General features: G+C 39.3%; 1 protein-coding gene across 1 annotated transcript in view; it reads right to left on the bottom strand.

The window, feature by feature from the left end:
• The window catches only part of LOC139369702 (RALY heterogeneous nuclear ribonucleoprotein), a 187,702-nt gene that overhangs the window by 45,569 nt on the left and 118,439 nt on the right, over positions 1-23,694 (bottom strand). The window contains exons 4-8 of the mRNA XM_071108964.1: positions 17,005-17,052; positions 16,842-16,914; positions 12,199-12,246; positions 7,650-7,807; positions 6,707-6,823 (exon numbers count right to left, since the gene is read on the bottom strand). Coding sequence (XP_070965065.1) covers positions 6,707-6,823; positions 7,650-7,807; positions 12,199-12,246; positions 16,842-16,914; positions 17,005-17,052 — 444 coding nt within the window. The remainder of the gene's footprint in view (positions 1-6,706; positions 6,824-7,649; positions 7,808-12,198; positions 12,247-16,841; positions 16,915-17,004; positions 17,053-23,694) is intronic.

The following is a 23,694-nucleotide window of genomic DNA, read 5'->3' on the forward strand; positions in this document are numbered from 1 at the left end:
TTTAGGAGAAATTAGGAGATGTGCCACCACCGCAACGACCAGATGGTCTCGGACTATGAGAGAAAACATAGTCAGATGACGAAAGAGCAGCTGGAGTAGCAGTGTTCTCTGGGGTGATCATGTCTCTGTCAGGGCCAAAAAATAAAGGGACTGAAGGGCAGTATGGGTTGAGATGAACATTCTTGACTGCAGATCGGCAGTTCCAAACGCTGCCAGAGACCCGGAATGTAGTATTTACAGTTAACTACAGTATAAATACTGTAGTAAAAGAAAACAGTAGCATATATTATAGTAATTCATGTAGTGTAGTGGGGGATTGTATTATGCTGTAGTATTTACTGTAGTGTTTTGTGGACTGTAATATACTGTAGTATTTAGTGTAGGGATTTTGTGGACATTACTATAATATTTAATATAGTGTTTTTATTTTATTATCTTTGACATAGAAGTGAAGGCTTTCTCCTTGAGGAAACCTACTGAAGAAATAGTGAAAATTATGAAAATACCCTTTTAGTGTAAGAGCTGTTTGAAAAGACCACCTGACATTTCAGCCTGTTTTGGTGGGATGGTGTTTTGGCCTTCCTGGTGAGCACACCAGGCGGTAAATTAGTTAATAAGAAAGACAGTTAAAACCTTTCTGCTAATAACAGCTAGTGTTCTGCTTTCCCCCCAACTCAGACTACTCCCAGACAGTCCAAATTAAATTATTGCTTGTGAAAAATTGCTCTTTGCTAACAAGCAATTTTTGCCTATGTTTTTTTCTTCCATTTTAATTGAAAACAATCACAGTAAGGTACTTAATTGTTACCTAGAAATTATTATATTGAAATAAAAATGGCTAAATTGGACCTTTAAAATATCTGAATGCACTATTATACTAATTGAGATTATTTATTAATTCGTCTGATTTGCTTGGCTGCAAATCTAAAAGTTTATTTTAGGCCTATTTTGTGGTTAATTAAACTGTATTGAACTGTACTTAAACTTGGCTGTGAAGACATAACATTTTCCGTGTTGGGAGTTTCTCTCTACCCTACTTTCTCTGTCCTCTAAAGGCATTTTCACCTAAATAAATGTTCCAATCGTTTCGTTCTGAACAGAACCATTGTTTTTTTCGTTCGTTCCACTATCCTGACCAGCAAAATAAAGTTTTGAACCGGTTCAAAAGTAACGCTTTATATCATTACTTTCTGTTCATTTTTTTTGCAGAGCAGCACCAGAATTAAAATAAAGACATGTCTTACCTTTTTGTAGGTAATAAATCCAATGTGAAACATGATAACTATAGTATCCTTCACTTGTAATGAAAAGGTTAATCCATTCTCCTCTAATTAAAAATCTCTCTCCCTAATTTCTGAATCATGCTTGTAAAGTCAGTAGGCTACTTACTAGACTATGCTTTCGGGGGGGGGGAGCGGTGTTGCCTACACATGCACACACTAGCCGGTAGGCCTATTGCCTGAAAAAAAATGCTAAGTAAGATTGTAGCTAGCCACATTTTCCTGGAGAGGCTGTCTATCATAGCCAACTCCCCAAATTCTCACTTCAGCACCATTCTCACACTCCTTGTGCACGTGTGTGTGTGAGAGAGAGAGAGAGAGCTTGGCCCAGGCTACTGTTGAATGCGAACACGGAGGCCTTTTTCATGGAAGAGAAAAAAAAAGAATATGCCTACAGTGAAAAGGCTACAAGAGGAATGTCCTCTGCGTGGAAAATGTTTAATATTGTAGTGGACTAAGATGAGAATAACATTGGCAGGGGCAGGTTACTTTTATTGATTTCCGTATTTATAATAATTTGTGTTATTATTTTTGAAGCCTATTGATGAATGAAAACCAGTTCTTTAAGTATACAAATTAAATTCCAACTGTAAATGGATTTACTTACTTTTTCTAATTAAGGTGTGGCTATTATTAAGCTTTACCTACTGCAGGCCTGTGATATGAAGGCAGTGTGCACCAGCTCTCCAACTGACTATGGCATTTGAACTTGAGGTGAGGAAGAAGGTTTTCGGCCTTCCAGAGTTACTCCTATAATCTAACAATAATGCTTATCTTAAAAATATATATTCTGATGCAAAATGAACAAATTAACCTCCTTCTGTACACCTTTATCTGTATAGCAGACACAGTACCTACAGTGGGGAGGACAAGTATTTGATAACCTGCAAAATCAGCAGTGTTTCCTACTTACAATGCATGTAGAGGTCTAATTTTTACCATAGGTACACTTCAACTGTGAGAGACGGAATCTAAAATAATCCAGAAAATCACATTGTATGATTTTTAAGTAATTCATTTGCATTTTATTGCATGACATAAGTATTTGATAGACGGAATTCTTACTGGTTGGTAGGTTCTCACAGACCTGTTCGTTTTTCTTTAAGAAGCCCTGTAACAGCAGATTTCCTCCTCTTCGTCTGAAGAGGGATCGGACCAAAACGTGTAGCAGGGATCGGACCAAAATGCAGCGTGGTAAGTGTCCATATCGTTTATTATAAAACATAAACTGAACACTAAGAAATACATAACAATAAATGTGACCATGAACGAAACAGTACCGTGTGGTGACAAACACAGACGCAGAAACATACACCCACAAACCAACAGTGAAACCCAGGCTACCTAAATATGGTTCCCAATCAGAGACAACGACTAACACCTGCCTCTGATTGAGAACCATATCAGGCCAAACAGACAAACTAGACATCCAACATAGAATGCCCACTCAGATCACACCCTGACCAAACAAAACATATAAACATACAAAGCAAACTATGGTCAGGGCGTGACAAGCCCTCCTGTTCTCCACTCATTACCTGTATTAACTGCACCTGTTTGAACTCGTTACCTGTATAAAAGACACCTGTCCACACAGTCAATCGAACAGACTCCAACCTCTCCACAATGGCCAAGACCAGAGAGCTGTGTAAGGACATCAGGGATAAAATTGTAGACCTGCACAAGGCTGGGATGGGCTACAGGACAATAGGCAAGCAGCTTGGTGAGAAGGCAACAACTGTTGGCGCAATTATTAGAAAATGGAAGAAGTTCAAGATGACGGTCAATCACCCTCGGTCTGGGGCTCCATGCAAGATCTCACCTCGTGGGGCATCAATGATCATGAGGAAGGTGTGGGATCAGCCCAGAACTACACGGCAGGACCTGGTCAAGGGCCTGAAGAGAACCGGGACCACAGGCTCAAAGAAAACCATTAGTAACACACTACGCCGTCATAGATTAAAATCCTGCAGCGCACGCAAGGTCCCCCTGCTCAAGCCAGTGCATGTCCAGGCCCGTCTGAAGTTTGCCAATGACCATCTGGATGATCCAGAGGAGGAATGGGAGAAGATCATGTGGTCTGATGAGACAAAAATAGAGCTTTTTGGTATAAACTCCACTCGCCATGTTTGGAGGAAGAAGAAGGATGAGTACAACCCCAAGAACACCATCCCAACTGTGAAGCATGGAGGTGGAAACATCATTCTTTGGGGATGCTTTTCTGTAAAGGGGACAGGACGACTGCACCGTATTGAGGTGAGGATGGATGGATGGGGCCATGTATCGCGAGATCTTGGCCAACAACCTCCTTCCCTCAGTAAGAGTATTGAAAATTGGTCGTGGCTGGGTCTTCCAGCATGACAATGACCCGAAACACACAGCCAGGGCAACTAAGGAGTGGCTCCGTAAGAAGCATCTTAAGGTCCTGGAGTGGCCTAGCCAGTCTCCAGACCTGACCCCAATAGAAAATCTTTGGAGGGAGCTGAAAGTCAGTATTGCCCAGCGACAGCCCCGTAATCTGAAGGATCTGGAGAAGGTCTGTATGGAGGAGTGGGCCAAAATCCCTGCTGCAGTGTGTGCAAACCTGGTCAAGAACTACAGGAAACGTACGATCTCTGTAATTGCAAACAAAGGTTTCTGTACCAAATATTAAGTTCTGCTTTTCTGATGTATCAAATACTTATGTCATGCAAATTAATTACTTAAAAATCATACAATGTGATTTTCTGGATTTTTGTTTTAGATTGTGATAAAAATTACAGACCTCTACATGCTTTGTAAGTAGGAAAACCTGCAAAATCGGCAGTGTTTCAAATACTTTTCTCCCCACTGTATCTGACATAAAAATGCATGTCGGTGTCATTTCTATGAAGAAGAGAAGTTTAGGCCTAGCCCCAGAAAGTATTCACACCCCATTGATTTATTCCACATTTTGTTCAAGCCTGAATTTAAAATGTATTAATTTGAGATGTTTGGTCACTGGCCTTCACACAATAGCCCATAATGTCAAATTGGCATTGTGCTTTTCAAATTTCTTACACATTAATAAAAAATGAAAAGCTGAAACATCTTGAGTAAGTAAGTATTCAACCCCTTTGTTATGGCAAGCCTAAATAGGTTCAGGAGTAAATATTTGCGTAACAAGCCACATAATAAGTTGTATGGACTCATTTTGTGCAATTATAGTGTTTACCATGATTTTTGAATGACTACCTCATCTCTGTACCCCACACGTACTATTATCGGAAGGTCCCTCAGTTGAGCAGTACATTTCAAAATCAGATTCAACCACAGAGACCAGGGAGTTTTCCAAAGCCTTGCTGAGGAGGGCACCTATTGGTAGAAGGGTAAAAATAAAAAAGCAGACATTGAATATCCCATTTAACAATGTTGAAGTTATTAATTATACTTTGGATGGTGTATCAATACACCCAGTCACTAAAGATACAGTGGTCCTTCCTAACTCAGTTGAAGGAGAGGAAGGAAACTGCTCAGGGATTTCACAATTATGCCAATAGTGACTTTAAGTTACAGTTACAGAGTTTAATGACTGTGATAGGAGAAAATTGAGGATGGATCAACAACATTGTAGTTACTCCACAATACTAACCTAATTGAAAGAGTGAAAAGAAGGAAACAGAATAAAAATATTCCAAAACATGCATCCTGTTTGCATCAAAGCACTAAAGTAATACTGCAAAAGAACGTGGCAAAGCAATTATATTTTTGTCCTGAAAGTGTTATGTTTTGGGCAAATCCAACACAACACATTACTGAGTACCACTTCATATTTTCAAGCATAGTGGTGTGTGCATCATGTTATGGGTATGCTTGTAAACGTTAAGGACTGGGGAGGTTTTCAGGATAAAAGAAAGAAACAGAATGGCACTAAGTACAGGCAAAATACTGGAGAAAAACCTGGTTCTGTCTGCTTTCCATCAGAAACTGAGAGATTCATTCACCTTTCAGCAGGACAATAACCAAAAATAGAAGGCCAAATCTACACTGGAGTTGATTACTAAGAAAACTGTGAATGTTCTGTTCACGTTCTGACCTTTATTTCCTTTGTTTTGTCTTTATGTAGTATGGTCAGGGCGTGAGTTGGGGTGGGCAGTCTATGTTTTGTGTTTCTATGTTTTTCTATTTCTGTGTTCGGCCTAGTATGGTTCTCAATCAGAGGCAGGTGTCGTTAGTTGTCTCTGATTGAGAATCATACTTAGGTAGCCTGGGTTTCGCTGTTGGTTTGTGGGTGTTTGTGGCCACACGGTACTGGTTTGGTCACGGTTATTGTTTTGTATTTTAGTGTTCAGTTTATGTCTTTAAAATAAACATCATGAACGCTTACCACGCCACATCTTGGTCCGATCCTTACTCTGCCGTTACAGTTCTTGAGTGGCCGAGTTACTGTTTTGACTTAAATCTACTTGAAAATCTATGACAAGACCTGAAAATGGTTGTCTAGCAATGATCAACAACCATTTAAACAGAGCTTGAAACATTTTGAAAAGAATAGTGGGCAAATGTTGCACAATCCAGGTGTAGAAAGCCATTAGACTTACCCAGAAAGACTCACAGATGTAATCACTGCCAAATGTGTTCTACAAAGTATTGATATTTCTGTATTTAATTTTCAATAAATCTGTAAACATTTTGTAAACATTTCTAAACATTTCTAAAGATATGTCTTCACTTTGTCATTATGGGGTATTGTGTGTAGATGGATGAGAAAAATATTTAATACATTCTGAATTCAGGCTGTATACTTTCTGAAGGCACTGTAAATATATATTTTTAATATTATAGCCTATCGGCCTATGCATGCAGTGCCTTGTTGCATTTAGTGATAAAATCTCCGACAGCTACACTGTGAGGTGGACAATCATTGTTTTGGGAAAGTAAAAAATAAATACAGATTGGCTATAACGTTTAGCATATGCTACACATCGAAACCCAATTAACAGTTACAAAAAGATTTATAGGCTGTAAGGGCAATTAAATTTGGCTCATTTGGCCGATATCCCTTGATGGCGCTGAACGCATATGTCCGTAAAATTGTTCAAATGTCCAATACATTTGACATTTTTTCCTGACGGAAACCCTGGCATATATTTTCTGGCAGGCAGACACTGGAATATGTTTCTGAGTGACAGAGTGAGGGCTTTTTGTGGGACTGGAAAATGCCGGTAACATAAAATAACATTTTTAACCAGTTCTCATGCTTTCAAAATAACGGTTCTGTTCTGGAACATTATAGATCACTTTCGTTTGTGGTTCTGATTTTGTTGCCTGAACCGGTTTCAACCCCTGGTTTTTACACAGACATTTGCGGCCCTTGGTTGACTCCACCTGATAGAGAAAGAGTACTCTGTAGAGGTGTGTGCTGTAGAGTTGTATTTTTCTTGTGGCCTGATGAAGATGGAACTCACCAGCAGCGATGTGTTTGTCCTCTGTGATCCTTTCCAGTCGGCCGAGCAGCGCATCAATGTTGAACTTGATCTGAGTCAGCTCTGATTTGATATCCTGTAGCTCGTTGGAGTTCACTGCTGAGCCACCCATAACAGAAAACACCAGAGAGAGAGACAGAGCGAGAGAGAGCAAGGGACAGCAGAGAAGAGTGTTTAAGTTTAAAGGTCCAATGCAGCTATTTTCATCTCAATATTAAACTATCTCTGGGTAACAATGAAGTTCCTTACTGTGATTATTTTCAATTAAAATGGTCAAAAAGAAACAAAAAATAGCTTCTAAATAAAGAACAATTTCTCAAGCAATAATTTTTGCTAAGACTGTCTGGGAGTGGTCTGAGTGAGGAGGGGAAAACTGAAAACAAGCTGTTATTGGCAGAGAGGTTTGGAACTCTTTCTTATTAATCTATTCACTAATTTACCAAATGGGGATGTCACCAGGCAGGCCAAAACTCCATCCCACCAAAACAGCCTGAAATTTCAGGCGGCCTTTTCAAACAGCTCTTTTACTAAAAGGGCATTAACATCATTATCACAATTTCATAGTGTTATTCCAACCTCAAAAAAAATAATGTTTTTGATGGCACTGGGCCTTTAAAAGACATTCACTCTGACATTCATTGCAACGTAATAGCATGTGAATCAAGAGAAGATTGCTGTATATATGGTAACAACACTGCAAAAGGTTATTACTCAAGACAATAACAATTATTTGTCCCGACAAAATTAAATCCATTATTTAACCTTAGAATTGACTGTTTTAAAGCAGATATAACATTATTCTAGATGAAAAGAGCTGGCTTTAGAGTTGTTCATGTTCAACCCAGCCAATTCAGGTCAAAGCTTTGTCTCGAAGACGTCTCAAACTTTATTGGATAAATTGTATAGAGCGCCTGCGAAAACTCACACTTCTGCTTGATGGTGCTGCCGGGGAGGACTGAAGCGCGTGCCAACAGCTTGACGGGCAAAGAGTTGACCCGGCGCACCAGGGGCATGGCCATGCGAGGCCGCTTAACTGGCACCACTCGAGGCACTGGCGACACTCTGCCCCGGTACTCAAACAGCCTACAGAGGGAAAGCGAGATGGGGGACACTAATCATTAACAAAGCATTTGGTGGAAGGATATTGATACATTCATAATGTACATTTCTGTATTGAGTTATGACAGTTCAGAGGTAAAAGGTCTTGAAAAGATCTTGACATGCCTGAAACATTGAAAGGGTCAACTGTAGCTATACTACAGTACAGTACCATGGACTGAGAGTGGTGAATACATTTTATGGAGTTTGAGAGAACTACAGGTAACTGCCAAAATTAAGGAAACACTTAAGTAAATGAGGGATACAAAATACACTGAACAAAAATATGAAACGCAACATGTAAAGTGTTGGTCCAATGTTTCATGAGCTGAAATGAAAGATCCCAGAAATGTTCCATTTATAAGCTTACTTCTCTAATTTTCGGGACACATTTATTAACATCCCTGTTAGTGAGCATTTCTCCTTTGCAAAGATAATTCAGCCATCTGACAGGTGTGACATGTCAAGAAGCACATTAAACAGCATGATCATTACACAGGTGCACCTTGTGCTGGGGGACAATAAAAGGCCACTCTGCCACAGCTGTCTGAAGTGTTGAGGGAGCATGGAATTGGCATGCTGACTGCAGGAATGTCCACCAGAGCTGTTACCAGAGAATGTAATGTTAATTTCTCTACCATAAGCCTCCTCCAATGTGTTTTATAGAATTTGGCAGTACATCCAACCGGCCTTACAACCGCAGACCACGTGTGTGGTGTCATGTGGGCAAGCGGTTTGCTGATGTCAACGTTGTGAATCGAGTGCCCCATGGTGGCGGTGGGGTTATGGTATGAGCGGCATATGCTATGGACAGCAAACACAATTGCATTTTATCGATGCCAATTTGAATGCACAGCGATACCATGACAAGATCCTGAAGCCCATTATCATGCTGTTCATTTGCCACTATCCCCTTATGTTTCAGCATGATAAAGCACTACCCCATGTCGCAAGGATCTATACACAATTCCTGGAAACTTTGGGATGCTCTGGATCAACGTGTACGACAGCGTGTTTCAGTTCACGCAAATATTCAATAACTTCGTACAGCCATCAGTTCACGCAAATATTCAATAACTTCGTACAGCCATTGAAGAGGAGTGGGACAACATTCCACAGGCCACAATCAACAGCCTGATCAACTCGATGCAAAGGAGATGTGTCGCGCTGCATGAGGCAAATGGTGGTCACACCAGATACTGAAAGGTGTCTGTGACCTACAGATGCATATCTGTATTCCCAGTCATGTGAAATCCATAGATTAATTGACTGATTTCCTTATACAAACTGTATCTTGAATTTAAAAAATTGTTGCATGTTTCATTTATATTTTTGTTTACTGTATATTGAAAGAAGGTGCTTCCACACACAGATTTGGTTCCTGAGTTAATTAAGCAATTAGCATCCAATCATGTTTAGAATCATGTATAAAAATGCCCAGTTGCCCGTTATTTTGGCTACCGTGGCTAGAAGAAAAGATCTCAGTGACTTTGAAAGAGGCGTCTCAAAGGAGAAGCATGGGGTTTAAAGGGTGTGTGTGTGTGTGTGTTTTGTGTGTGTCAGTCACCAGACTTCAACCCAATTGAACACTTATGGGAGATTCTGGAGCAGCGCCTGAGACAGCCTTTTCCACCACCTTCCAAAATAAATGTCATATTTCATTTTTTTGATGAATGGTCTCTATGACTACATCCCTGTATGATTGCATCTATGCTAAGGTGCATTGAAGCTGTCCTGGCAGCTTGTGGTGCCCCAGCACCCTATTAACACCCTATTATGTTAGTGTTTCCTTTATTTTGGTAGTTACCTGTATATTGCCTTTAATGGTATATGAGTCCACTGCGCTGTAAAGATTTAGATAAGTAAGGATTTTGAGGAAAAAAGGTTTCTATCTGGTGTGTTGTGATTGAAGTAATAGGCTATCGCCTCTGCTTCAAAGCGATATCTGCAGTCCAGACAGAGAGCAGGTTCACCGGTTACGTCAGCGGCTTCCCGAAGACTGGGGGTTTTGGAGATCACTTGAAAGCAGAAGGGCAATGAAATGATTGGGTGTATCTCTCTGTAATATATTGATCCCAGTCAAAGGCAGCCTCTGACAGCCGTAACTCTGAATTGGACATCACAGAGAGGGTATAAATAAACTCCCCTGGATGGTTGAAATGTGTTCCTCATCTGGATATTATGTTCAGACATCTGCAAACACGGGCATCCAGCGGAGAGCACCAGCGGGGTTTCTATAGCCACTGAAACAGGGGCGGCCAAGAGATGGGGGGAAAAGACACTGCCAAAGTTTGCTTGGCAAAGGTCGTCTTGTGAAACTAAAGCTGGACTTAAAAGCTGGTTGAGCTTTCTTTATGGGAACGAGTTTGAAGACCTTCCAGTGATGATGAGTGGAGAACAAAAGGCAAAAACATCTCTCACAAAAAGTCTCTGGATAGTAAATATAGAGATTATAGTTTTGATCAATTACATTAATGGTTTGCACCCTCTGTATGACTGCTTTATAATGCCATCAGTGACTGAGCTTTTGGGAGATTGCAAAACAATGTATCTCTTTATTTAATTTACTGTGAATGTTCGCCATTGCAAAATTCTTCTTTCTACCTCATTTGTGCTAAGTAGAGTTATACTGAAAGGGTATTAACAGGTGAGCAATTCCACAGTAACAGAATGCTGAGACGCAGATTCTTCACTTTAAAAGTATGCCAAACAAAAACCATTGATTGCAAAATTAAACAAACCATACAAATCTATGCACAAGGACTACTTTTAACAATTTCCACAGAACATTTTACAAAAACACATTTACTCGAAGAACAGTGCAGCTGTAAAGTTTGGTAACAGAATGACTAACTATCTCCCTCAGTTTTTATGACCACGTTTTCCAAAAACTCTTGAATACAGTGCCTTCAGAAAGTATTCAGTCCCCTTGACTTTTTGAACATTTTGTTGTGTTACAGCCTGAATTTAAAATGGATTCAATTCAGATTTTTTTCACAGCCCTACACACAATACCCCATATTGTCAAAGTGGAATGATGTTTTGAATCCAGGCTGTATCACATCCGGCCGTGATTGGGAGTTCCGTAGGCCGGCGCACAATTGGCCCAGCGTCGTCAGGGTTTGGCCGGGGTAGGCCGTCATTGTAAATCTTAATTTGTTCTTAACTGACTTGCCTAGTTAAACAAAGGTTCAATTTAAAAAAAGTTCATGAGTAAAATGTTGCTTAGTAATTCACATAATAAGTTGCATGGACTCTGTTGAATGACTACCTCATCTCTGTACCCCACACATACAATTATCTGTAAGGTCCCTCAGTCGAGCAGTGAATTTCAACCAAAGATTCAACTACAAAGACCAGGGAGGTTTTCCAATGCCCTTGTAAAAGAAGGGCACCTATTGGTAGATGGGTAAAATTAAAAAAGCATACATTGAATATGCCTTTGAGCAGGGTGGTTATTAATTACACTTTGGATGATGTATCAGTCACTAAAAAGATACAGGTGTCCTTCCTAACTCAGTTGCCGGAGAGGAAGGAAACCGCTCAGGGTTTTCACCATTTAGGCCAATGGTGAGTTTAAAACAGCTAAATAGCGGTGATCGGAGATCAGAGGATGGATTAACAACATTGTAATTACTCCACAATATTATCCTATTTGACATAGTGAAAAGAAGGAAGCCTGTGCAAATAAACCAAAACAATGGAGTTAAGCACAGGCTAAATCCTAGAGGGAAACTTAGTTCAGTCTGTTTTCCACCAGACACTAGGAGATGAATTCACCTTTCAACAGGACAATAACCTAAAACACAAGGCCAAATCTACACTGTATTTGCTTACCAAGAAGACATTGAATGTTCCTGAGTGGCCGAGTTACAGTTTTTAATTAAATCTACTTGAAAATCTATCTAGCTTGACGACTTTTGAAAAGAATAAGTGTGGAAACTTATCCAGAAAGACTCACAGTTGTAATCGCTGCCAAAGGTGCTTCTACAAAGTATTGACTCAGGGATGCGAATACTTACTGTATGTGGGGTTTTGGTAACAGAATGACAAGATGCTAGGCAATGTTTCTTAAACTTACAGAAGGCAAATCTTTTCAGCAAACTAAATATAAATGTTGATATTAGTTGAGAGGTTTCTTTACTTCAACATTGTGTTTTGATGTATTTCTAAGACCTTTTCTGCTAAATGTTTTCTTAGACCCCTTTTCCATATGTTTGACCAGAAATCTAAACCTTTGCTTATTCCAATTTTTTGGGATGGAAAATGTATGCCTTCATTTCTCTTAGTTTCAAATTTGATGTGCTCCTATGAACTTCACATTTTGATGCTCATGGGTATTTTTAGATGGAAATGCTCTGGTGTAATCCACTCACCTGCCATATAATTCATTTCTGTAGTAGTGATAATCAAAGTCGTACCCACTGAAAGATAAAAAAAAATATATATATATATACACTGCCGTTCAAAAGTTTGGGGTCACTTAAAAATGTCCTTGTTTTTGAAAGAAAAGGCACATTTTTTTGTACATTAAAATAACATTGTATTGATCAGAAATACAGTGTAGACTTTGTTAATGTTGTAAATGACTATTGTAGCTGGAAACGACAGATCTTTTAATGAAATATCTATATAGGCGTACAGAGGTCCATTATCAGCAACAATCACTCCTGTTTTCCAATGCCACGTTGTGTTGGCAAATCCAAGTTCATAATTTTAAAAGGCTAATTGATCATTAGAAAACCCTTTTGCAATTATGTTAGCACAGCTGAAAACTGTGGTAATTAAAGAAGCAATTACAACTGGCCTTCTTTAGAAACAGCGCCACCTTGCTTTAGAAGGACAACATCCCGGAGTCGCCTCTTCACTGTTGACGTTGAGACTGGTGTTTTTCAGGTACTATTTAATGAAGCTGCCAGTTGAGGACTTGTGAGGCGTGTGTTTCTCAAACTAGACACTCAAATGTACTTGTCCTCTTGCTCAGTTGGGCACCGGGGCCTCCCACTCCTCTTTCTATTCTGGTTAGAGCCCGTTTGCACTGTTTTGTGAAGGGAGTAGTACACAATGTTGTACGAGATCTTCAGTTTCTTGGCAATTTCTTGCATGGAATAGCCTTCATTTCTCAGAACAAGAATAGATTGACGAGTTTCAGAAGAAAGTGCTCGTTTCTGCCCATTTTTAGCCTGTAATCGAACCCACAAATGCTGATGCCCCAGAAACTCAACTAGTCTAAGGAAGGCCAGTTGTATTGCTTCTTAATCAGAACAACAGTTTTCAGCTGTGCTAACATAATTGCAAAAGGGTTTTCTAATAATCAATTAGCCTTTTAAAATGAGAAACTTGGATTAGCTAACACAACATGCCATTGGAACACAGGAGTGATGGTTGCTGATAATGGGCCTCTGTACGCCTATGTAGATATTCCATAAAATCTGCCATTTCCAGCTACAATAGTTATTTGAACCCTACAGACGAAGAACCATATATGTGACAATTCTTCCATTTTAAGATAATCAGTTATTTTTATATTATTAATTGTGTGTACCACATTAGGTGTTTTATGGTTGAGAAATAATTCACCATACCCATATCTTCCAACAACAATTTATATTTTTTTGTTATTTCAAATAATACTTTTTTTATTGCCGTTTTAATTTTTAGAATGTGGAAGAACAGTATATCTCCAGTGATGATTTCAGTTTGTGGAAGAACAGTATATGTGACATTTTGCATGACTCTTGTAAGATGTCCTTTTTTAACACCTGATATGATGTTTCAAGTACTTTCGAGTACAGACGCCCTTCATGTAAATAACTTAAATGCAATATGCAGTTCATTCATTTGTATGGAGGTTCATTTAAAGGTGGTCTATCAACTTTAGCAATGATGACTTTTCTTAAAAGTTGAGTCATGAAATCTTAGTCTCATTTAAAATGAAGCCCTCAATGTGAACATACCATAGAACTACCAAAATAGAATACAATTAAATTAATTAAATCAAAACAAGCACAACTTGTACATATCAAATATGGATAAATGTGATGTGCCAATATGCATGTCCATTATGCAGGTCCCGAAGGTCAATATTACAAAATGTTCAGAAAACCATTCTCTTTGTGTTTAACACTATGATCAGCAATTAAGTTGTGAATTGCGTTAAACCCATGCTAAAGGCAAGAAATGTCCTTCTGCACTGAGGTGACAGCAGTAAATAAGTATTAACTGCTTAGAGTTCATGCTAAATGTGGTGACAGAGAGACAGTGTATATTGTAATGAATAAAAAAAGGGAATCAAGATCAAATGAATACTCACATACTGTATGTGATGACTTATTTGTTTTTAATTCATTCAGATTAAAAAAGGTTCAAATTATCACACAAAATAATTATCAACAGAACACATTGTACATAACATTTTCTACACTAGGAACAACATATTAAAATTAAATTAATTCAATATATTGTGCTGGTTCAAATCATACACAAATTGATTCACATAGAAAACACCTACGATACATTTAATTTCCTACAATAGGGGTGACATGTCTTCTGAAATGTATACAGATTCAACATACTACAGTATACAGGTTCAGGGGATCATAAACTCACAGAAAAAAACGGTTCATTATGTAGCTTGGTTTAACAACAAATGATTCACTCTGCAGTGATTTATAAATAGAGCGTGCAGCAGCTGGCAAGTCGTTGAGCAGGTCATCAGATCTTGGTACTTGTTTTTTTTGATGGGCAGAGGACTCTCATATGCTCTAGGGTAGTGGCTTGCAAAATAGGGAGGTTGAGGTGTAGCTCCTTGTTTTGGTTTGGAGATCAGCCACGACTTCCATCCCTCAAATGTGGCTCTGTTTGGCGTACAGATTCCAAGGATCCTCAACTGAAATTAGAACAGAAACATTTTAAGTTCCTGACATCAATAACAACTTTCACAGTCAAGCATTAGGATATTTTATTGTTAGAACAACATGTTGCATGTTGATGGGATGTTAGTAAACTATTCTCTGTGCAATACCTGTGACTTTTGATAACCTCACTGAGGTGATCTGTAGTCCAGCTGGTCGCTTGAGGACAGAATCTGGGAGGTGCCTGAAGTCTTCACATTGCATCCTCATCACCTTGAATGGTTTTGCTGGTTGTGCTTCAAGTATCATCTTTGAAACATCATCAGGTGTATGAAGGACTGACACCTTGCGCCTCTTCTCGATGGTGGCAAAAGATCGATCACAAGGAAGAAAAGAATGACCAGAGACCATGAACTTCTGCTCAACTTGGGTAAAGTAACCCATAGAGACGAGCATCGACATCAGATTGAGCCAGTTGTTATTCTGCCCACAGCATCTGTCAGCATCTGTACAGAGAATACAATATGTTTGTAATTGATATTCATATAGACATTAATTCATATTTTCACTTGCCTGAAGACGGCTGTTGGTTAGCTGGAACACAGACATGAAAGTAACCTTGCACACGTTCAATCTCTGGCCTGCTTGCTGTACATGGTATTTGAAGGTTTGTTTCCGTCGTTTGTTCTCCTTTGTATCCTCAGGTTTACGTCTCCGTTTCACCTCATGCTGCAATAAAAATTGACAATGATGAATTCAGAATTTAATATACTGTAGCACATTCAGGATATTGCTTGATCAGGACCTCCATCTTTCACACACTCCCAATCTATACACAGAATGAGTTTGTATTGCACCATTTTGTAACACAGCACTTTTAGAGTTAACGTTAATGTACGTATCATTACTGTCAAAGTTAAACTATGCAAGTGTTCAATATAGCTATTATAATAATAGGCGTTTTGTCTTATTTCTAACCTGTTCTAAGCCGGAGAGAATCAACGCTTGTTGTTTCTCGTATGGGACAGTATAGAACCTGTTGAACAGATGCAGCTTGCGCTCATCAGTCACTTTCCACAATCCTTTCTGCACGCCGTGGAACACGCTCTTCCCTGCAGGATACAGTGTAACTAGCTAGCTACTGTAGCCATGTCGAATCATCCGGTGGACAGAGAAAAAGTAGCTAGCTATGTTTCTTCTATAATCTAGCAATAACATTTGTAACGATAATGTATGAGTTATTAGCCAACGAACTTTAGCTAATATGTTTTCTCTATAGTTACAAATTAGACAACCCACAACATACATGTTAGTTACTGTACTCTATAGCTAGCTAGCTTGATTGTTTGATATACGGTTCTTCCACATACCTCTTTTGGACAGCTTTTCCCAGTTTTTTTCTTGACCCTTACGATTTGTATAGTGTTTTCCCGCATCCCGTAAGATCTTCCTTTGCCTGTCTTTCCATTCTTTTTGTTTTGTTTATGTTTCTTTCCCACATTTCTGCGATTTTCATCAGAAACAGAAAGATTGTGCGCTTGTCCGTCCATTCTGAGTGGTGCACATAAACGGTTATTCCACGAGAGCCTATCTTTAAATTTAAAATTATTGTTAATTAGCGCGTGGAAAGCTTGTGAAACCGGTTCACTATAGAAAAATGGTGTCCAATAATGATTTTTCATGTATATCTCTTTTTTTTTTAAATGTCACATATATGATTCTTCGTCTGTAGGATTCATTTACAACATTAACAATGTCTACACTGTATTTCTGATAAATTTGATGTTATTTTAATGGACATAAAATGTGCTTTTCTTTCAAAAACAAGGACATTTCTAAGTTACCCCAAACTTTTGAACAGTAATGTATATTTATGTATATATATAATTAAACAACATTATAACATTCTGGAATGACAATTAGCATCAAAAGTTTCCTAATTTCCTCCTCAAATTCCTCTCCATTGTATGCCCCGGTCTCAGAAAAAGATAGATCAGAGCTGTATGGCAAAAAGCCCACTGTCCGGTTCTATCAGATCAGTGATGTTAAAGGATAGGAAATGAGTAAAGGAATTATCAGCAATTACTGTATTGAGACAATTGAGATTGAACCCTTATTACTTATTGCCCCGTCCCTTCCATGAAGCTTTACTCCCTATGGAGTACCTGTAGAGAGCAGTGGCAGACCTCTTCAGCCCTTTGGGTCTGTTGGGCTTGGGTTCCCCCGCCATGTTGATGTCTGAGGAAAAACGGAGAGGGAGAATGTTACAGAGAAATTTAGAAAAATGTAGTAAAAAGTCACAGGAGTCTCTCAATCATCAATATCAACCTTGCCCTCTGGGTCTGTTGGGCATGGGCTCCCCCGCCATGTTGATGTCTGAGGAGGAGTGGAGAGAAGGGGTGTTACAGAGAAAAGCAGATGGATCGAGACAAAATGAGTCTCAATTATCAATTGTATCAACATCACCCTTATCATCTGTTATTAAAGGGGCAATCTGCGATTGTTACACCAATTTTGGGACTTTTAAATTCATACAGTACACTTAGTGTACTAAACATGCCCTTTCCATGACAGTCTGACCAGATTAATCTAGGTAAAAGCTATGATCACTTATTGATTTCACCTGTTAAATCCGATTCAATCATTGTAGATGAAGGAGAGGAGACAGGTTAAAGAAGGATTTTTAAGCCTTGAGTCAATTGAGACACGGATTGTGTATGTGTGTCATACAGAGGGTGAATGGGCAAGACAAAATATTGAAGTGACTTTGAATGGGGTATGGTAGTAGGTGCCAGGCACACCGGTGTGAGTGTGTCAAGAACTGCAACGCTGCTGGGTTGTTCATGCTCAACAGTTTCACAACTTTGGGAAGCATTGGAGTCAACATTGGCCAGCATCCTTGTGGAATGCTTTCGACAGGGATGCCCCGACAACTCGAGGCTGTTCTGAGGGCAAAAGGGGGTACAACTCAATATTCAGAAGGCGTTCCTAATGTTTTGTACACTTAGTGTATAAGCTATTGATTCTAGAAGGATATAACGTAGAAATGCTTTATGAACTTAGTTCAATTGTTGTACCCCATCAGAACCCAAAATAAGCTTGTTTTATCATTTTGTTTGTACACAAAATAAGTGTGAACAAGCACTTTATAGCCTTAAAAAATTGTTGAGACTATATTTTCTATCTCATGGGTGGTCAGTCCTTGCATACACATCTCTGTCTGAATTTGAGAGTGGTTACATTTTGTCCAGTCCCATCCCTCAGCTATTTACCAAATCAGTGGCGGGGGGTCACTTTGTTATTGTTTGAACTGCAGATTGCCCGTTTAAATGGACAGTGCACTCAAATAAAAAAATACAAATTGGTTTCTGTACCCTGTAAGCAGTTTATGGACAAGGTAAGAGAGCAATCAATGCTTTGGTTTGGTTTACCTGCTCTCCGCATTTGTGGAACAAATCCAATACAAGTCAATATCCCTGGTATTAGGTTTCGGAGACAGTGGTCGAATAAACAAAACCAAAGCATGGACTGCTGTCTTACCTTGTCCATAGACTGTTTACAGGATAAGGAAACCAATATGTCATTTTGTAATTTGGGTGAACTTTAATATTACATCAAACATAGACATACAATAAAGAGCAGGACTCCTTTCATCTCTCAATATTAGATGGATTTAGGACGTTTTCTGCTAAAGGTGTAAGTGCTGCAATATTATGTCTGACATTTGGGAGTCAGGTAACGGTGAATCAACACCCTTTGATCTCTGCATGGAACCTAGCCATAACACAAAGGCAAGCCCACAGAAATAGGGTGAATCTGCCCCTAGCCTTTTAACACGTACGTACATATGCCAACCACGGCTAAGGGAAACGCTGGCATCTAAATACATTTGGTTCATTTTTTAAAATTAATTTAATTTATTCTCCCCTGGAAAGAGAGGGCTACAGCGGTGGCTATATTTCATCACCACTTGAGATTCCTGCCTCATCACCAAGCGAGGAAGATATTTCGGTGAGTATTATGGCTTGGGGAAGTTTTACCTTGCTGGAGCGGAGGGGAGTGAGAACAAGGGTGGATCAAGTCAAGTAAGCAACAAAGTGAGGTAGTTTGGGCGTCTAATCAGATCTACTGTATGTAGAGAATGTGGCGTGAGTGAGGCGAGGTTGTAGATATCATCCAATTGAATTGTGTGTGTAATTAGATATATTGTATGCAGAGACCATGGCATGAGTGAGGCGAAGTTGTAGATATAATGGGTTATCGTAAACTCTGAAGCCAGACAGGATTATCAAGGCTTATGCTTTGGCGACATCTACGGGCTGATTGTTATGTGGACACGTTATTGATCTCCTTGGTTACATTTGAATAAACTTCAAGTATTACCAATGTCATGACTCTCTCTCTCTTTGGTGAGGATCAAAAGGACCCATCAGCTAGACAAATGTCTGAGGATAGCCAGACTCGCCCCTCTTCCCACAGGAGAGGAGAGGGGGGAGTTTGGCCTGTTTTATGACTTAAATACCTTGCAGAAACTCTCCCACACGCAGAAATGGAAGGCTGAAAATCCTTTGTTACTCAGAGAGACTGTGCTGCCAAAATTTTAACAATGGACATTGAAACAATATTTCTAACATAAAGAATGTTGGGAATGATGACAGAATATGTGAAATTAATATCTATTTTGTGATGCTATTAAAATGATCAGAAAGACATAACGGAAACATTGTAACTAAGAGCTTCCACACAGTATATATCAGATTTACATCTAAATGTTGTAAAACTTATGATTAAATATGAAACTATTAGAACTAGAAATGTGATTTTAGTCTTCTAATGAGATAATGGTTTTCATGTTTGTTGCACACAAACTAAGCCACGCCCCTAATGAGGTCAGAGTTTGTATCAACATGATGGAACCGCCTTTCATTCCAGAGTGCTTAAAAGGACTCTCTGAGAATTTAAATACAGACCAGATAACATGAGGACATGGTCCACATGTTGAAATGGTTAAAAATACAAGACCAGAAATTTTAAGACCCTCTGAAACTCTCGATGAGGGAAGAAGGTGAAGACTAGACCAAACATTCACAGTCTGAAGCTCTGTAAAGTAGTCTAGGAAACATGACCAAAGAGGGAAGAACAGTTCCCTCTCACCAACCTCTGATGTATCCATTCTAACGGACATTCCAAGACAAAGAAGCATACAACTAAAAAGGACAGAGACGTGCATTGAACTACTCGCCATAGACGGATCAAATGGTTTCAAAAGAGAGACAACAGAGAAAGACATCTATGCGTAAATATATGTTGCATTTCGGTTGTTAGGGTGCTAAATATTCTGACTACGGTGAGCGTAGTTTCCAAATGTATGTACGAGAAGTTGACTCTCTCCTTACATACCCCTCCCCTTTCCATTGTGTAACCAGAAGGTCATGTTTTTGTTAGTCCACTAGGGACTGTTTTCATTGCATTATGTTAGTAATCAATAACCTATACCATGTGTGTGTGTTTTATGTATTTCTGTGTGATTATTTAGTTAGTTAATTAATAAATAATTAAGCCAATTTGTGTATCACTGATTTATCACTTAGGTTAGGGTTCGTGCAGATTTACGAATTAGACTGATATGAGGAAATAAGGAATAGTTGACTTATTGATGTAAGAGATATTTAGAAAATCTTGAGAGTTTGTCGGGAGATAGTAACTCGGTAAATTACTTTTCCCGTGGTGCCCCAAATTCCCAATGAGTTAATTATTACATGATTAATTTAATTGAGTAATAATTAAACGTAGTAGTTATTATTTGCAGTCATCACATTAATATGATAGTCACGTTACGACACCAACTATATATTCCTCTGAAAAAATTCAAATCGTGCTCTTTAGTCTACAGTGTAATGAGCATGATGGGAGACAGAGTGCTGGTTTAAAGCGCAGGGCACAGCAGGTGTTTATTTAGTAAAGGACCACAGGAGGAGGCAGGTAGCAGGGTCCAGGGACAGGCAGAAGGTCATACACAGGGAATCCAAAAAGGTAACATTACAGGTGGGGAAAAAAGGCTAATAACGTAGTCTGGGAGATCAGACAAGAAGTTGATGATAGGAAATCTGATAGGCAAAAAACGTTGTTAGGATGAGGATGAGGATGGCAAAAAACGTTGTTAGGATGAGGATGGCCAAAAACTACGATACACGGGAGGACTAATATGAAAATAAACTAAAATAAGCGCTCCAAATAGAATGTGCACAAAAACAAACAATACCTCACAATGATGGGGTACAATGAACTGAACTAAATAGTGTAAATGACAAACAGGTGTGTGAACAGGTGATCAGAATTCAGGGGATTGGGATCTGGAGAGTGAGCTGCATTCAGGGGATCTATGTGTTTGAGAGTGTGAGCTGGAAGGTGGGCTGGAAAGTGAGCTGCGTTCAGGGGATCTATGTGTTTGAGAATGAGTTGGAAGCAGACGTTACATACAGTAGTAACCAGCTGATGAAACAGTTTGGCTAAAGGATGGGAAAATATGATTTGAAAAAGTTTGAAAAGTTTGATTGAAATTGATCAAATATAAAGCATTACATCTCAAGGAATAACAAAAGTCATACATTATTTCCTTGTTCTGTTTTATTTCAGGAATGGAACCCAGGCGTCAGAAAATGTCAGGTTAACAAACATATATTAAATATTTCTATAAAAACAGTAACTCTTTATTTTTACTATTTTCTACATGATATAATAATAGTGACGACATCAAAACTATGGAATCATGTAGTAACCGAAAAAGTGTTAATCAAATCAAAATATATTTTATATTTGAGATTCTTCAAAGTAGTCACCCTTTGCCTTGATGATAGCTTTGCACACTCTTGGCATTCTCTTAACCAGCTTCACCTGGAATGCTTTTCTTGAAGGAGTTCCCACATATGCTGAGCACTTGTTGACTCCTTTTCCTTCACTCTGCGGTTCAACCCAAACCATCTCAATTGGGTTGAGGTCGGGTGATTGTGGAGGCCAGGTCTGATGCAGCACTCCATCACTCTCCTTATTGGTCAAATAGCCCTTACACAGCCTGGAGGTGTGTTGGATCAGGGTTGGATAGTCCCACTGAGTGCAAACCAGATGGGATGGCGTATCGTTGCAGAATGCTGTGGTAGCCATGCTGGTTAAGTGTGCCTTGAATTCTAAGTAAATCACTGACAGTGCCACCAGCAAAGCACGCCCACACCATCACACCTCCTCCTCCATGCTTCACGGTGGGAACCACACATGCAGAGATCATCCGTTAACCTACTCTGCGTCCAAAAAAGACACGCCGGTTTTGACCAACAATCTCAAATTTGGACTCATCAGACCAAAGAATAGATTCCCACTGGTCTTATGTCCATTGCTCATATTTCTTGGCCCAAGCAAGTGTTAGCAGTTGATGTTACTCTTCAATAACACAGACCCCAAAGCAAATAAGGTAGATTAAAATAGGTTTATTCAAAGCGGGCAAATCATGCTTGGAAGTAAATGTTCATGCTCCCCTGTCCTCAGTGATTCTCTCCTGTGGTTCTATCCACACAACAAAAGGACAGGATGTAGTTTTATAACCCAGCCCTAGCCTGTGGTTGACCAATTAGAATTTCTTGCAATAAAACTGTGCCAATGGCCAAATAACCAGTATCCTATTTCAGGTTTGACCAATGAGAACGTGCCCCACGTAGCTATGAGTTCAGGACTGAGATTCCTAACAGATGTTGATAATTCACATTGATAATTCCCTATTGACATTTAGTACTTTTGACCTCTCGTCTTCTGCGTTGTGTATTTACAGTGCCTTGCGAAAGTATTCGGCCCCCTTGAACTTTGTGACCTTTTGCCACACTTCATTTTGTGAAGAATCAACAACAAGTGGGACACAATCATGAAGTGGAACGACATTTATTGGATTTTTTTTTTATTTTTTTTTTATTTTTTTTAACAAATCAAAAACTGAAAAATTGGGCGTGCAAAATTATTCAGCCCCCTTAAGTTAATACTTTGTAGCGCCACCTTTTGCTGCGATTACAGCTGTAAGTCGCTTGGGGTATGTCTCTATCAGTTTTGCACATCGAGAGACTGACATTTTTTCCCATTCCTCCTTGCAAAACAGCTCGAGCTCAGTGAGGTTGGATGGAGAGCATTTGTGAACAGCAGTTTTCAGTTCTTTCCACAGATTCTCGATTGGATTCAGGTCTGGACTTTGACTTGGCCATTCTAACACCTGGATATGTTTATTTTTGAACCATTCCATTGTAGATTTTGCTTTATGTTTTGGATCATTGTCTTGTTGGAAGACAAATCTCCGTCCCAGTCTCAGGTCTTTTGCAGACTCCATCAGGTTTTCTTCCAGAATGGTCCTGTATTTGGCTCCATCCATCTTCCCATCAATTTTAACCATCTTCCCTGTCCCTGCTGAAGAAAAGCAGGCCCAAACCATGATGCTGCCACCACCATGTTTGACAGTGGGGATGGTGTGTTCAGGGTGATGAGCTGTGTTGCTTTTACGCCAAACATAACGTTTTGCATTGTTGCCAAAAAGTTCAATTTTGGTTTCATCTGACCAGAGCACTTTCTTCCACATGTTTGGTGTGTCTCCCAGGTGGCTTGTGGCAAACTTTAACTTCTTGATTCTACTTGAGACGCATATGTCTCAAGTAGGCACCTGGAAATGCAAATGCGCTACGCTAAATGCTAAATGTACTCGTTAAAACTCAAACCTTGATCAAAATTCACAAGCAGGGTATTGAATTAAAGCTACACTCGTTGTGAACCTAGCCAACAAGTCAGATTTTTAAAATGCTTTTCGGCGAAAGCATGAGAAGCTATTATCTGATAGCATGCAACACCTTAAAATGCCTGAATGCGACGTAAACAAAGACTCTGCTTATCCGACGCAGCACAAAACGCAGAAATTAAACATAAAACATTCATTACCTTTGACGAGCTTCTTTCTTGGCACTCCTATATGCCCCATAAACATCACTATTGGGT

Source organism: Oncorhynchus clarkii, chromosome 17, assembly GCF_045791955.1.
Source record: "Oncorhynchus clarkii lewisi isolate Uvic-CL-2024 chromosome 17, UVic_Ocla_1.0, whole genome shotgun sequence".
Lineage (NCBI taxonomy): Eukaryota > Metazoa > Chordata > Actinopteri > Salmoniformes > Salmonidae > Oncorhynchus > Oncorhynchus clarkii.